General features: G+C 43.5%; 1 protein-coding gene across 9 annotated transcripts in view; it reads right to left on the bottom strand.

Annotated features, from left to right (window-relative positions):
• The window catches only part of NBEA (neurobeachin), a 714,827-nt gene that overhangs the window by 375,641 nt on the left and 323,939 nt on the right, over window positions 1–15,247 (bottom strand). For all 9 annotated transcript variants that reach the window (XM_075592121.1, XM_075592113.1, XM_075592110.1 and 6 more), the window contains exons 22-23: window positions 13,013–14,032; window positions 196–413 (exon numbers count right to left, since the gene is read on the bottom strand). In XM_075592121.1, coding sequence (XP_075448236.1) covers window positions 196–413; window positions 13,013–14,032 — 1,238 coding nt within the window. The remainder of the gene's footprint in view (window positions 1–195; window positions 414–13,012; window positions 14,033–15,247) is intronic.

Genomic DNA, 15,247 nt, shown 5'->3' on the forward strand with positions numbered 1-15,247 from the left:
TACACCATGGCAGTAATAGCTATGACAAATTAAGCAGACCACTGGTGTATCTAAAGCAGGGTTCTAGTGTGTTCCAAGTGTCCTATATAACCTGTCAAACTACCTTGAAAAGATCGAGTATCAAAGCTTTGGAAAACCGAAGTAGAAGGGAAAAAAAACCCAATAACATTTACATTAGAAATCCATAAACGTTACCTTCTCCAAACATGTACATCTGTTTCCAGAGCAAATAACAAATCTGTCAGAAGCCGCTGGTGCATTGGGGACCACTTGAACTCAGGGATACGAAACATTGTCGTACGTGGACCAGGACTGAACTGGCGTCGCTGTTCCTCTGTCATTGGCATGCCTCGAAATCCCAAGTCAACACGGAGGTCTCGTTCATGCTGGCTGCTCAGTCGGCCATGAACAGCCTAAATTAGTCGTTTGGTTAGAGAGGTGTGGCAAATGCAGAAAAAAAAAACACTTTTACACTTTTGCAAAGTTATTTGTGTTCATTTGAAATGCTATTGTGTTGCTCCGCCACTCAGAATAGTGTCAATTTTAAATTCCCAGTGTGGATTTCTTCTTGCGAAGTGATATCCCCAAAGGGTATTATCAGAATTTAGAATGGTTCACATCACAGCCCTCCCCAAAAGCAAAACAACACATTTGTTTTTCCGAAAGCAGCTTGTTCCATTAAATAATCTATACTTTATATAATTGATCAGTCTTGCATACATGTTACATGTGCCAGCTTGGCATAATCATTCAGATCCGTACGTTCCTACAGTAAAACTGTATCTCATCTGCATGGCACAACCATTTGGGAAGGTTACAATTTACAGAAACCTACCTTGATTATGTATGTTCATTTTGATGTGCTACTGTTTTGTACATTAGATTTAAACAAGCATGCCAGTGGTTTTATTTGGATATGCCTGTCTGCAGGTAGGTGCCGATTTAATTACCCGAACGCTGCAGGCGATCACATTACTTACTTAGTTAATTACACTCAAACTTGTTCTAAGTTGTGTGCCTTGGTGACTGATCATCTGTATCAAGAGTGCTCACGTGGTTAGGAGTCCATGGATATTACTTATACCCAGCAGGCATATAAACATGAAATGCATGTTGCATGACCACAGCAAAGAAAGACTAATACCTGGAAGCTACTGCTCCCACAGAAAAAAACATTTATATCTATAATTGCCTGTCTAATGTTGATACAGTATGTGTTTAATGCCTCAGAAAGCAGCTGCAAGGTATTGCTGATTTTGTTTTACCTTTACACGTATAGTATGCAAACACCTATTGTAATAGAAAATAGCTAAAGCACATAGTTGTACCATTTCAAATGTTTTACCTGTCGCTATAGTCCCTAGCAACTGCCTAACATTGTATTAAACAGCATCAGGGCAGAAACACTGTGTAACGAAAATTGCATCATTAAACAAAAATTATTATTTTTTTTTTAAATGTCTACACTGGGAATTTGAAATGGCAGCTGCTATTGTCACATACAGTTACTAGCCAGGCTGATGTTAACATCGCAAACCATAAAAGTCAGCGAAATCAACCACAGAGGAACACACAACAAACACAAAGTATCAGAAAAAAAAGAAATATGTTGCACCCATTTCCTTGTTTGGTGTAATGTATTGGACTTCACACTGTAATTGCTATAACTCCTTTCCTCCCTGTCCATTGCAAGTTAGCAAATATATATATATATATATAATTTAACGGAGTTTAAATCATATTCGGTATCCATTATACAAAGTCACTCAAAGAAATTCCTAGGCCCAGCAGCACACCCATTGCTAAGCACCTGATTGTCACTGAGCCACCACACACATTATGTGCTGTAGAAAGTTTGGTTACAAAAAGACAGCAATCAAGGCAGCAATGCCTCCCACAAGCCTTTATAAGTTGATCTCGCCCCCTGCGCATTTCTATTTTGTTAGTTTTTTTTGTGTTAAGAATCGTGTTTGTTTTTTTATTTCTAGCATCTGAGGTTACCAAGGTGACCCCAGACCGCACTGGACCCTGTGGAGACAGATCATATTCCTTGACTGAAGCATCAGATGTTAAAAAGATCCTCTGAAAAAGGCAAGAGAAAGGGTGATACGGGGGTGTGTGTTCATCAATGCCCACCTACAGCATTATCTATGGATACTGCTCAATGAGTGATGCTGCATCCTGCTGGATCAATCACAAGAGCATACTGTATACCCTGTTCACTGAAAAGGCCACATATTGTGTCACATAGGATATGGCAATTCCATATATTTTATATGTTACATGGAAAATCTAGGAAAGTGATCAACTACACAGTGATTTCCAACTCCAGTCCTCAAGTACCCCCAACATGTCAGGTTTTAAGGATATCCCTGCTTCAGCACAGGTGGGTCAATCAGTTGTTCAGTCATTATGATTGAGCCACCCGAGATGAAGCAGGGATTTCCTTAAAACCTGACCCTTTGGGGATACTAGAGGACTGGAGTTGGGAATCCCTGAACTGCAGACTAGGTGTCGTAACGGAGAACTTTCCATTAAACACATCGATCCCCCTACTTTTAGGCATTGCCACACAGAGAAGATGTTCAGGAATCCTCACTGGAATGCCACACAAGAAGGTAAAGACTTTAATGTGGCCGGTGAGGAACCTTTACAGTGCCCTGATGCCGTACCTGGTACGTCATTGGCTCTTGTTTGTTTTCTTGGGGCGATCGGGCAAACTGCTCTCACAGATCGGTCAGCCCAATCAAAATAGAAGTGGAGCCCCCAGAACTTCCATTTCAGAAGGCACCACTAGGGCCCCAAAGCTTAAAATACGATTGTTTCACAATGTTTTCACACATTCAACAGAGAAAATAATGAATGTAAAGACTACACAGACTCAACTGAAACTCTAAATGTACTCATTATGATACAGAAAAAACAGATAGATCAGTGGTTTTCAACCTTTTTTTTTGTGGTTAGGGAACCCCAGAATTCGATGTTGAAATTCTGGGGAAACACAACTCTCGCCCCCCGTCTCTCGTTGCCCCATCCCTCTGCCTCCCTCCCATTGCCTCCGTCTCTCCCCCCTCCCGTCGCCCCCGTCTCTCTCCCCCTTCCCCATCTCTCTCCCCCCTCATCCCGACGCCCCCGTCTCTCTCCCCCCTCATCCCGTCGCCCCCGTCTCTCTCCTCCCTCATCCCGTCGCCCCCGTCTCTCTCCCCCCTCATCCTGTCGCCCCCGTCTCTCTCCCCCCTCATCCTGTCGCCCCCGTCTCTCTCCTCCCTCATCCCGTCGCCCCGTCTCTCTCCCCTCACGCTGCTTCTCCCCCTTACTCTCCCCCTTCCACGCGTGCACATACTCTTCCCTCTTACACACACACACACACACTACACTCTCCCACTTAGACACTCTCAAACTTACACCCGCACACATACGCACACGCGCAGACACACACGCACACACATACGCATACGCACACACACACACCTCCTGTCCGGACCCGTTCAGGAGTGAAACACTTGGAATGTGTTCCCCTCCTCCCCTCTCCCTCCCAGCGAGAGCGCATGCTGACCAGAGCAGACACAGAGAAGAATAGCAGTGAGCTGCTGGCTGCTGCTGCTTAGCTCAGGAGCCGCCGGGTCACTGCTGCTTCAGGTGCCCCCGCGCCGCCGGTCCTGGGACAGCAGGGAGAGTTGTCCCAGCTCTCCCCCTCTGTCAGCCGCGGAACCCCTGAGGGGTGCTTGCGGAACCGAGGTTGAAAATCACCAAGCTAGATATATGTGTTATATGTGCATACACAGAGAACATGAGCCGCTTATTAAAATGAATTGCAATGGCGCTAATTGCAAGCATCCTAGCAACCATCTTATATTTCTAAAGGGATCTTGAAAAAAGCTTGTACTGAATACAGACATACCCCGGTTTAAGGACACTCACTTTAAGTACACTCGTGAGTAAGGACGTATCGCCCAATAGGCAAACGGCAGCTCACGCATGCGCCTGTCAGCATGTCCTGAACAGCAATACCCGCTCCCTACCTGTACCGAAGCTGTGCGCAAGCGGGGAGACTATAGAGCCTGTTACAAATGCGTTATTTACATCAGTTCTGCACGTATATGACGATTGCAGTACAGTATATGCATCGATAAGTGGTGTAGGGGTGTCCTGGTTTTCCTCCGCTGCAGGGCGCACCCTGGGGGTGTGTGTATGAGGGAGCGTTCGGAGGTTCCGCGGCGGCCCGGTAGCACAGGGCGCCGCCATGTTGTTGGGTATTGCGCAGTAGTCAGGCGCAACCAGGAAGCACGGAGAGAGTTCGCGCTGGCCAATCACTAGGAGGCTCTGAGGTTAAACTACAATACCCAGGAGCCTCAGCAGTCACCTGACACCAGGGAACGAATAGGAGTGCAGGATTGCTGGCAGGCAGGAAAGGGAAGCGTGGGGGAGAGACCACGCTAGTCATAGGGCACCGGAGGAGCAAGGGGAGAGGTTGTGTGTGTGTGCAGGGGGTCAGTGACCCACCTGCGTAGGCCAGATTTCCCCTCAGGCCCCGTGCAGACCCTGAGTCACCACTAGCTTGTGGTGCTGCAGGGAAGCCCTAGAGACAGAGACACCCTATTCCTTTACTGTAGTAGCAGATAGGGATACAGTGTTCCGGAGCAGCGGTGTGTGAACAGTAGTTTGGGCTCAAGCTGCTGGACATCACCAACTCATGAGAGACTACGCTGGATCGGCGGATCCTTTCTGAAGTCTGTTGTCGGCTGCAGGAGTAGCCGGAAGGTATTTAATAAGTGCACCAACACCGGTACCATCAGGCGCTGATCCCGCCTTGGGGAGGGTTTTTGTGGACACTGGGTTGAGTGACCAAGGGACTGAGTTATACATTGGACACAGTGTGGGGTGTACACGGTGGTGGGAAGGACATTACTCACTGAGGAGAGTGGCCAGGCCACTGGTGTATAATTACAGAATATCAGCTATTCATGTACTGTGGTTATATGTGTGTTATTCTTAATCAGCGGATGCTAAGGTTTTGCGGTCACTTATTAGTAAAAGGTTACAACGTTGAGGCTTGTTATCATTATTCTTACCTAGGGGAATCTTACTTATTGGGGATCCTGGGTAAGTGGAGGCGCTGCCAAGTACATATGGTTACCCCAGGCTCCCAGTTAGCGGAGGCCCAGATCTTGCTGAGCCAGCAGGTACATATAGCACTAGTAGTCGCTCTAGATCAGCAGGAAAGAGGGCTACAGTGGGAAAAAGGTCGTGCTTCACTTTAAGAACATTTTCGCTTTACATACATGCTCTGGACTCATTGCGTACGTAAATGCGGGGTATGCCTGTACAGTATATAATCTGCATGACAGACTTTATATGTAAAATAATTGTGTATAGCAAGTTTTTAGGTTCATACAGTACAACTCAGTTTACATTATAACAAGACATTTGAAAGCTTGCATAATTCAACCATGAACATAAAACTGGCACGAATTCCTGTGTTATTTTTTTTAAAAGTTGGAAAATGAAGGACAATACTATTCACGTGAGACGGGTTTCACACATAACCCCATCATGTGCTAAGCAACAAATGATGCATTAATGATAACTGTATTAAACTTCTTATAAGAAGAAAAGTTATTTTTTTTTAAACGTTTTTACTTTTTCCTAAATGCTTCTGTGTAACAGGAAAAAACAATGCAGAATATTCCATGACATAACTGGTTTCCTGCAATCTGTGATGGAGCATTTAGCAAGCAGTCAGAGGCAGGCTAGACTAGTGGATCGTTAAGCTCACTAATATTTTTCCTTAAAACTGTAACCTTAAATATATGTGGGGATTGATACAACTATTTATATAACTAAGGGAGGATATTTTGCTATAGGTGACTACTTTGAAAGGTGATGTTATGGCACATGAATAAAAGAACAATATTGATTCACAATCAAATATCCATAAAATGATAATGTAGGAATAACTACTGGAAGCAGAAACAGGCATGAAAGGGTGCTATGAATATTCATTAAAGCAGTTGTATCCCTTTGGACAGGCTTGCTCAACTGCAGTCCTCAAGCCCCCCCAACAGGTCAGGATTTCAGGATATCCCTGCCTCAGCACAGGTGGCTCAATCAGTCCCTGTTTCAGCACAGGTGGCTCAATCTCTGATTGAGCCACTTGTGCTGAAGCTGGGATATCCTGAAAACCTGACCTGTTGGGGGGGCTTGAGGACTGGAGTTGAGAATTCCCCGGCATTAGGAAACTGCAATGGGCCTAATTAAGATCTCTTAAATGTTAAGGCCAACGCAAGCACCATTGAGGTCCGCCAATTTAAAGAGTATGAGTCAAATTAGTTTCACTAAAACAGCACGATAACTTCCCTCAGTTAGCATACTTTATCAACCTGCAAAGATTATTATTTATTTTTTTAATGATGCCAAGAGTCTCAATGTCTGCGCAATTCATTGCTTAAAACTCCCTAAGGTTCCCGAAGCACCGTTGGCCTATTTAACGCCATGTTAACCTTATTTAACAGTTGTAAACACAGTATTCTTCAGTACAGCAAATAATATCCCGTTAAGCATAAAAAAGGTAGTATTTTTAATGGGATTCTAATGAGCCTAAATTATATTCATCCCATACTTAATAAGCTTCGTCAAGGCTTACGCTGCGCTTATAGTGCGGGCGACGTCAGGCTAGGGTCGCTGGAAAAATCAAATTGAGATGACTTCCAGCGATCACGACCAAGCTGTCGCTCCGTCACGCTATCGCGTATCACTTACTATAAGTGCATGCGATGGCGGCAATGCATTTGTTTTGACGCAACATCGCGTCGCAGTCGTCGTCACTATAAGCACAGCCTAACTCCAGGAAATAACCTTATGTTATTTAAGTTGCACCTAACTCTGGCATTTCTCTCATCCGGACCTTGAAAGGGGCTTCTGTTGGAAAGGAGGGAGAATGAGGAGGGAGAATAATGAGGGAAGGTGTCCCAGAGGACGCTGGTTAGGGCCCCAATGGAGAGGGAGGTAGCGGTTAGCTCAGGAGTGGGAAACTTCAGTCCTCAAGGGCCATCAACAGGTCAGGGTTTCAGAATATCCCTACTTCAGCACAGGCAGGGCAGACAAAGACTGAGCCACTGATTGAGCCACCTGTGCTGAAGCTGGGATATCCTGAAAACCTGACCTGTTGGTGGCCCCTGAGGACTGGAGTTGCCGCTTGTTTGCCATAGGGGTGATCTTTAGCTTACAATTCTCTTTAGAATGCAAAGTGATTAGGTAATTAGTGTTAGGACCATATTAACCCCGTGTAGTGCTTAGTGGCCGGCTAGTCCTGGATTGCCCGTGTTGATTACACTGTATTAACATTTTGATAAAAGTTTAATTTCATGAACTTTTATAATCTATTCTAAGTATACACTCTCCTGGCCAGCAAAATGCCAATTTCGATGTCTGGATGGGAGTAACGGCAGGACTTAAATGACGTTATTTTTGCATCTAATTACCTTAGTAAGACGTTAACGCCAGGAAAATAATAGCTATTTGCCCTCATTTAACAGAGCCGAGTCAAATGTAACCCACAATGCTGACAAATGACCCAGAAAGCTGAAAGTGCGACTACAGCAGCTCATGTACTGTAAATGAGACAACCAGAGGTTAAATTAGATGTTCAGAAAATGCACACGCTGTGAATTGCAGGCGTCAGTAAGCTCGAGGGCAACACACTTTCCTTATCCACACGACTCAGTAAGCAGAAAACACCCCTCTCTTTAAGCTGCAATCAGTGATCCTTTTCTTTCGTTTCTGCAGTCAGAAAGGGTCGTGCTGGCCCCACTGGGGGATGGTGACAGAACTGGCTGCCATATCGGGACCCAGCTCTAATAGGTTGTTGGGAAGAATATGGGGGCAGTAGAAGGGGCATTAAAGATACTGCATGTTGGCAGTTGTATACAGTATTAATTCACTTACAGTTCATTTTCCATTGAATCATGGGAGTATTATATCAATATTGTTTTATTTCAACTGTAATCTGCCAGTGAGTGTAGCTAAAAAAGTACAGAACCTGACTTTTTGGTTTCACATTTAATGTGTAGCACACACAAAACGATTACGCTAAAATGACTGAGTAGAGCTGTCATTTCTAACAGTTAAACATTTGTAATTGAAAGTACTGCTTTGCTGCCTATTGCCAACGTGTCTGGCTGTCTTTACACTAGTCTCCCTAACAGAAAGCTTCCGTTTTTCAATAATTGACACTACCATTTTAACGGTTCTAGAAATACAGTATTGCACGTCACCATGAGGTTTTAATCCAGTTGTTTCTTTCAGACACTTATCCCAGTGCATCATGGCTCAACAGTCTTAATATATATGGAAAAAATAAATACTAATTAAGTAATAATCCCTGAAGAACAGGACATTACTGGCCAATAATGCCCTGGCTGGAAGAGTTGAAGGCCCAAGGCAAAACCGAGGGACTTTAATCCAGCCAGGGCATTATTGGCCAGTAATGCCCTGTTCTTAGGGGATTATTAATATTATAGGCTAAACGTAGTTTTTTTTCATAAATAATAGACACTTTTGTATAGTTATATAGATTTTTTTAATTAAAATAAAATGGTAAATACATTAAAGCACCTCTATATACATTTACACTGCAGCTATTTATATCCACACACTGCCACCCCCTCTGTGAACAAACACACACACACTGCAGCTCTACACACAAACACACTGCAGCTACACATACACACACACACACACACACTGCAGCTATTTATATCCACACACTGCCACCCCCTCTGTGTACAAACACACACACACTGCAGCTCTACACACAAACACACTGCAGCTACACACACACACACACACACTGCAGCTATTTATATCCACACACTGCCACCCCCTCTGTGTACAAACACACACACACTGCAGCTCTACACACAAACACACTGCAGCTTCACACACAAACTCTGCAGCGAGAGAGAGAGCTACAGCTGCAAACAAACTGCAGACAGCCACTTACTTTGCAGCTACACAATCTCTCTCGCTCCTCAACTCAAAATGAAGCTGTGTTCACGGAGGGAGGGGGAGGAGTCACTGCCTGCTGCTGCTATCTGGCCAATCCCCTGCCCTGTCTGAGAGCTGTTCCTGCCTCCTGACCAATCCCCTGCCCTGTCTCACAGCTGTTCTGACAAAAGGAAAAAGCTGATTGGCTGGAAATGCACATTGCATGCTGCAAAAAATTCAGGCATTACTGAATGAATAATGCCCGGAATTTTAACCAATCAGAGAGCAGGGATTTCAATAATGCCCGGAATTTTACTGCTTTAGCCTATAATACTGATTAAAATTGGAGTTTGATTGGCAATAGTGGATGTAATGGAGAGCTCAGTCTTGATATATACGTCTTCAAAAAGACTAAGTAGATAATGACACGCATTTGTATTAGTGCTCAAATGCGGGTCGCAGCCAAGTGGAATATGGCTGAAGGAGAATGACGCCAACTCAATGACGCCAACTCAATGACCTCCGATGGCACACCATTATGTAATCCACTTCCAAATTATGAGCATGATGCACTGTGCCATTGGCTTTTAATACAGTAGCAATATGACTCCAGCACAATTTACCTTACACTGCTGAGAGTTTACTCAATACAGAATTGTTTTCACAGCAAAAATGTAGTTGAAGATTTTAGACAGACTTTATCGACAAAAAATGCAATAGGAGCGCAGGCATGACTGTGGTGTGTAGGTGAATAGAAGGTGACTGACAGATTCTCAGTAACTAATGCATTTAAAGACTCACACTTATGATTTCGAATCAATAGGGCACCCGCAGTTAGAACAAATTCAATTTGTTGCCTAGCAACATGAATCACTCAAATTGTGTAAAAACCTGTAAGTCCCTCAAGATCCCTGCTCAGTGATCACCAACACACACATTATAGAAATGCTGTGAAATACTAAAACATTATCTTGTTGTCTTCTATTTTAAACATCCAGTTCTACTGTGTCTATAAATGATGTATCATTAAATGTATTTACAGATGTAGCCTCTTGTATCTATCAGCAACGACAGGACATGTGCTGCTGAACCGCGGACAAAGAGTCGAGATTTCACGGCACAGGGGGAATGGCTCATGAGGATTAACACGGCGCGGGTCCCTGCTTCTCAATGGGACTCCCGCGGTGTGAATCCTACCGGGCTGCATCAGTCTGTAAGAGATGCGCATTGAGTGTAGACAGAACCAGTCACTCTCCCTGCGCGCCTCTAACAGTCGATCGCGGCGCTTTTATTTTATTTGAATGACACAGTATTGAAGTAGAGGGTATCCGGTGCTGAATAGCATTAATTTCAGCCTCGGGGACCCTCGGCTTCCCGAGTTACAGGCCCCGGTATGGGGTGTCGGTATCTCTCTGCATTGTTTAAAAGTCCCGTTCACGTGGGCCATGACGGGACATTTAAACTATGCAACAGTGCACAGTTGCTTTATGAACACGTACTGTATAATATGAAATATTATGTATAAATAATGTTAATTAAATGTGTTGTTACATAGAATAATAAGCTAAAATAAATTTCCAATGTATCCATATTTTAAAATGGGTTTATGCGGGTGTTTTAATAAGAAATTCAGCAGTTCCTACAAAACGTAGTTTGAAGCCTGAATGCTACAGATGGGCCAACTTGTCAAAATTTGGCCTGCACATTTTTTGCACAAACCTATTTCTTCGCAAATCTGCGAAAGCGTGCGTAAAACAATTGTTTCAAAAAGTTTGTGTTAACGCATGAAATTTTGCCTTTCGCCACCAAACCTTCGACAAACCTTATAAAGTTCCCAACAAACTTGAAATATGGCTTTTGTGGGTGAAAGTAGGCAGAGAAGTCGGAGTCTCTCTCTCACTTTAAAAAGTTTGTCACTGAACTCTGGTGGCTAAATGAGAAATTGGATGCTGGAGCGGTTTCTTTTTAAAGATTAGATTAACTAAACGTATTTCTTTTTTTAAAGAATTTGTGAAAGTTCATCTACCAGTACGTGCAAAAACACCAGTTTTGCAGCAGATTCGAAAGTGGAAAGTTTGCCCTTTTCTACTAAATTCCAGGTGTTCAGCCGCTGTATATATAGTACACCTACACTGAACAGCCTGTCACGATCAAGCAGCTGCTGCTCACCGAAGGTCTTAAATCGCTAACCCATTCCCTTCCCTTCACAAGTAAGATTGTGCTAATTCATTTAGTGATTTTCGGAATTATTTCCCATGATTTCTCATTTCCGAGCTGCCAGTGGTGAGGCTGGATATAGACTGCCACATTAAGAGTCATTTCTATGATGAAGTTAGGAGGTTTGTTTAGCATAAAGAGCATGTATGTGGTTGGTCAGCCACCTCGTTTTCAGTCTATGCACCTAGAAATCATATTTTCAGAGTCCAAGTCTTTTGCATGAGGCCATTTCTTTGCAAGGAGAAATCCTACTGTTGCAATTCATTCCAAAACTGCAGTTACCCTCCACCAACATTTAACTAAATCTCTGATCAATTCAGGGATGGCTTATAACGCTTTAGGAGACTACACCAGAAGCAATTATGGAAGCTACAATATTAACATACAATCCCCAAATACCCTCAATAAGTATTTGTACTGATCATTAAATACGAAATCATGTTACATGTACCATATATTACATTGACAACACAGGACACAATAAAAATGAAATGTACCCATAATCCACCCTAGTATTACAAAAAAGTTTTTTCTACAGTAACTTCTGATCTACAATTTTTCCCCTCAAATTCACATATATGGTATTCTTGGATAACGACACTTGTGTTTGTTTAAACAGCTATTAATTGTGTAATGAAGATACTGTACATAATAAATGTCCTCGTGATAAGTCACTATTGTGCTGCTGGCCCGACTTCCGCATCCACACATGGAGCCGCAGCTCCCCTCCGACGTGAGAATGGAGGTCTCCTCCCACCCCCCCCGGGTAAAATTCTTAGGGTGGGGGGAGAGAGATTGGGCACGAGAGAGGAGGGGGTGAGAGTGAGCGCAAGAGAGGAGGGGGTGAGATTAAGGGCGATAGAGGAGGGGGGGCAAGATTAAGGGCGAAAGAGGAGGCGGGGCGAGATTGAGAGAAAGAGAGGAGGGGGTGAGAGTGAGCGCAAGAGAGGAGGGGATGAGATTAAGGGTGATAGAGGAGGGGGGGCGAGATTGAGAGAAAGAGAGGAGGAGGTGAGATTGAGCGCGAGAGAGCAGGAGGGCGAGATTGAGCGAGAGAGAGCAGGAGGGCGAGATTGAACGCGAGAGAGAGGGGTGGGGCGAGATTGAACGCGAGAGAGAGGGGTGGGGCGAGATTAAGAGCGATACAGTAGGGCGGAGAGAGAGGAAAGTCGTCGAAAGGAGAGGGGGGCGAGAGAGCGCGGGAGAGGAAAGGAGGCGATTGCGCACAAGAGCAGATGGGCGAGAGGAGAGGGGGCAAGAGCAGAGGGGGCAAGAGAGCGCGAGACTGCACAGGGCGCGAGAGAGCAAAGAGAGAGGTGGCGAGAGAGGAAAGGGGGGGGCAAGAGAAAGGGGGAGGCGAGACAAAGGAGCGGGGCGAGAGAAAGGAACAGGGGCGAGAGAAAGGAACAGGGGCAAGCGAAAGGAGCGGGGGCAAGCGAAAGAAGCAAGGGCGAAAGAAAGGAGCAGAAGGTGAGATAGAGGAGGGAGTGAGAGAGATAGATGAGGGGGGGTGAGAGAGATAGAGGGGGGCGAGAGAGAGGATCGGGGGCAGGCGGCAGGGCGAGAGAGAGGAGCGAGAGAGGGGAGTGGGGGGGAAGAGAGGAGAGAGGTTTGAGTGAGAGGAGGAATTGAGTGAGTGGGGGGATTGAGTGGATGTAAGGGGGCAGTAGGACAGTGGCCTGCGAAAAAGAATTGACATGTCTGAAGAAGAAAAAAAAAAAAAGAAGGTTGGCCTCCCCTGGTCTATACAGTCTTCTTGAATAGGTTAAAAGATGTGAAGTCTGATATACCTGTAAAAAGTTTAACTTACTTGTGTTGTAGTAGTAGTAGTCTGGATTTTCTTAATCTCTTTTCCGAGTTCTCTGCCATCATCCGACCTCTCTGTATCTGATACTGTGCTATTTGCATCCATATTTATGGCTTTGCTTCCAGAAGACTCTGTTTCCAGAGTTGTTGCAGTCATTTGAGCATACTCAAGTCCTTTTGAAGATGAAACCAACTCCCTATCAGTGATGCTGCTCAAGCTATCAGCTGTTGTATGGATCTTGAAATCCTTGTCCCCAATTACACCTGACGCACAAGTGAGGTCTACACTCCCTGTCATGTGGGCCAGCAAGCCAAGGTCATCATTAACACCAATGTGCACATGGGCTTCCTGGACATTTGCAATGGTAATATGGTTACCACTAGACAGTTCAGGCAAGAGTTTGTCTTCTGGATGTGTCATCTTATCAAAAAGAAATGAGGTATTGTTGGGAGTAGTTTGGTCTTTTTCATCAGCTAATGTGATCAGTGGGCCATCTTTCTCTTCATTTTCTTTTATAATACCAACACTGTCATGAACGTTATTTTGAAGCTTCTCAACAGCAGCGCTATATACATTGTCCAACAATGACTCAACTTCAACAAGGGCGCCGTTTTTTCCAGTGACTAGTGTCTCGGGTGATAAATCCAAGTCATCAAGCTTCACCTCAGTGGCTTCAACCTTTTCTGCTTTTATGTCAACCAACAGATCATGGACTTCCACTCGAACTCCGCCTGTTGGCCTATCTGTGCTTGCAATGGCATCGTCAGAAATTTTAGTTGCTATCAGCAAATCTCTGGTGTCTGCATTAACTGGGTAATCAGTTTCGCTTTCTGGGCTTTGACTTTGCGAGAGGTCTTCTATTTCTCGAATTTCCAATACACCTTTAGCAGCTGCTGCCTGAGATGAAAGGCCAGATATAGTGCTTACATTCCCTTTCTTGCCTTTTTTGATGTTTTCCTCCTCCTGTCTTTGATATTCTTCATACATTTTTGCTAAGTATTCCTTGTGAGCTTCATAAGTGACCTTAAAATTGCAAAGATCATATCTTACATTATCAATCATATGAGACATTGTACTCTTTAAAGAAAATAAAAGAAAATGTTCATACTATTACTACATTTAGTTAGCAGAATATATTTTACATTTAACATTACAAGTTTGTAATAGCAAATGTAAACTTTTGGTAAGGTGCTACAGTATATTATGACAGTTTTTTTTGTATACATTTGAGCAATTTATTCTCCTGCACTATTTGTAACCAATTTATGGAGTGTATTGTTGGTATTCTTCTAATTCTTAATTTGTGTCAATAAATATACAGTACATCAACTACTGCTGATACAATATTTCATTCCTAACCATACTAAAGGTTTATAGAAAAGAACACCCAGTGTGGAGTTGTTTCGACGTACTGATCCCTGAACTGGTTGATTTTTCTTGCACTGGATGTCAATCTGGCAAGAGACAGCCCAAGTTATCTCCTGAAACAGTAATGATGATCCAAATTGTCCAGATTATGTTCTTCAAAACCTAAATGTAGAATATTTGGAGCTGAAAGCTGCCGAGTAAACGTCGGTCCAATCTTTTATGACATTATGCACTTTGAATCAATTGCTTGTTAGCTTTAATAAGAGAATGTTGTACATATCCATTTTTTCCCCTTTTGGATAGGAATAAACAAATTGTCTTTATCAAAGTCTTTATCTAAGCAACTATTTGTCATAGAAAGCAAATTAATCATTGTGCCTTAAAATGAGAGCTCTATTTGACTACGTGAATAGAAGCAGGCTACATTTCAACTAATCTACAGTAGTACTGTAATTTTAAATGATATTTATGTGTTCCACAGAAAATCTAGTATTATGACTCATCTTTGGTGTTCTGGACGTCTGTATAAAGATCATATTAAAGGTATCTATCCTATCCTAAAACATTAGTTGCCCATCCGATGCTGATTTTACAAACCTATTTAGTGCTAGTCTTTACTGTATATGGAAAGAAGAGTTTTCAGAAGGAGTGATGGTTCTCATTTGCGTCAACTTTACCTGCTGAATCTCGTTTCCTGTAGATTTAATCTGCTATTGCCGATTGTTTGGAATTATTTTCTTAATAGCTTTAAACCAGCATTAATAATTTCAAAAGATATTGCTTCACAAGTAGTAAATGAGGTTATGCATCATGGCCCATTCAAACCTCTATTCCTTTTAGCAAGTAGTTACTGCATACAGACATTATCTA

This window comes from Ascaphus truei, chromosome 3 (assembly GCF_040206685.1).
Source record: "Ascaphus truei isolate aAscTru1 chromosome 3, aAscTru1.hap1, whole genome shotgun sequence".
NCBI lineage: Eukaryota > Metazoa > Chordata > Amphibia > Anura > Ascaphidae > Ascaphus > Ascaphus truei.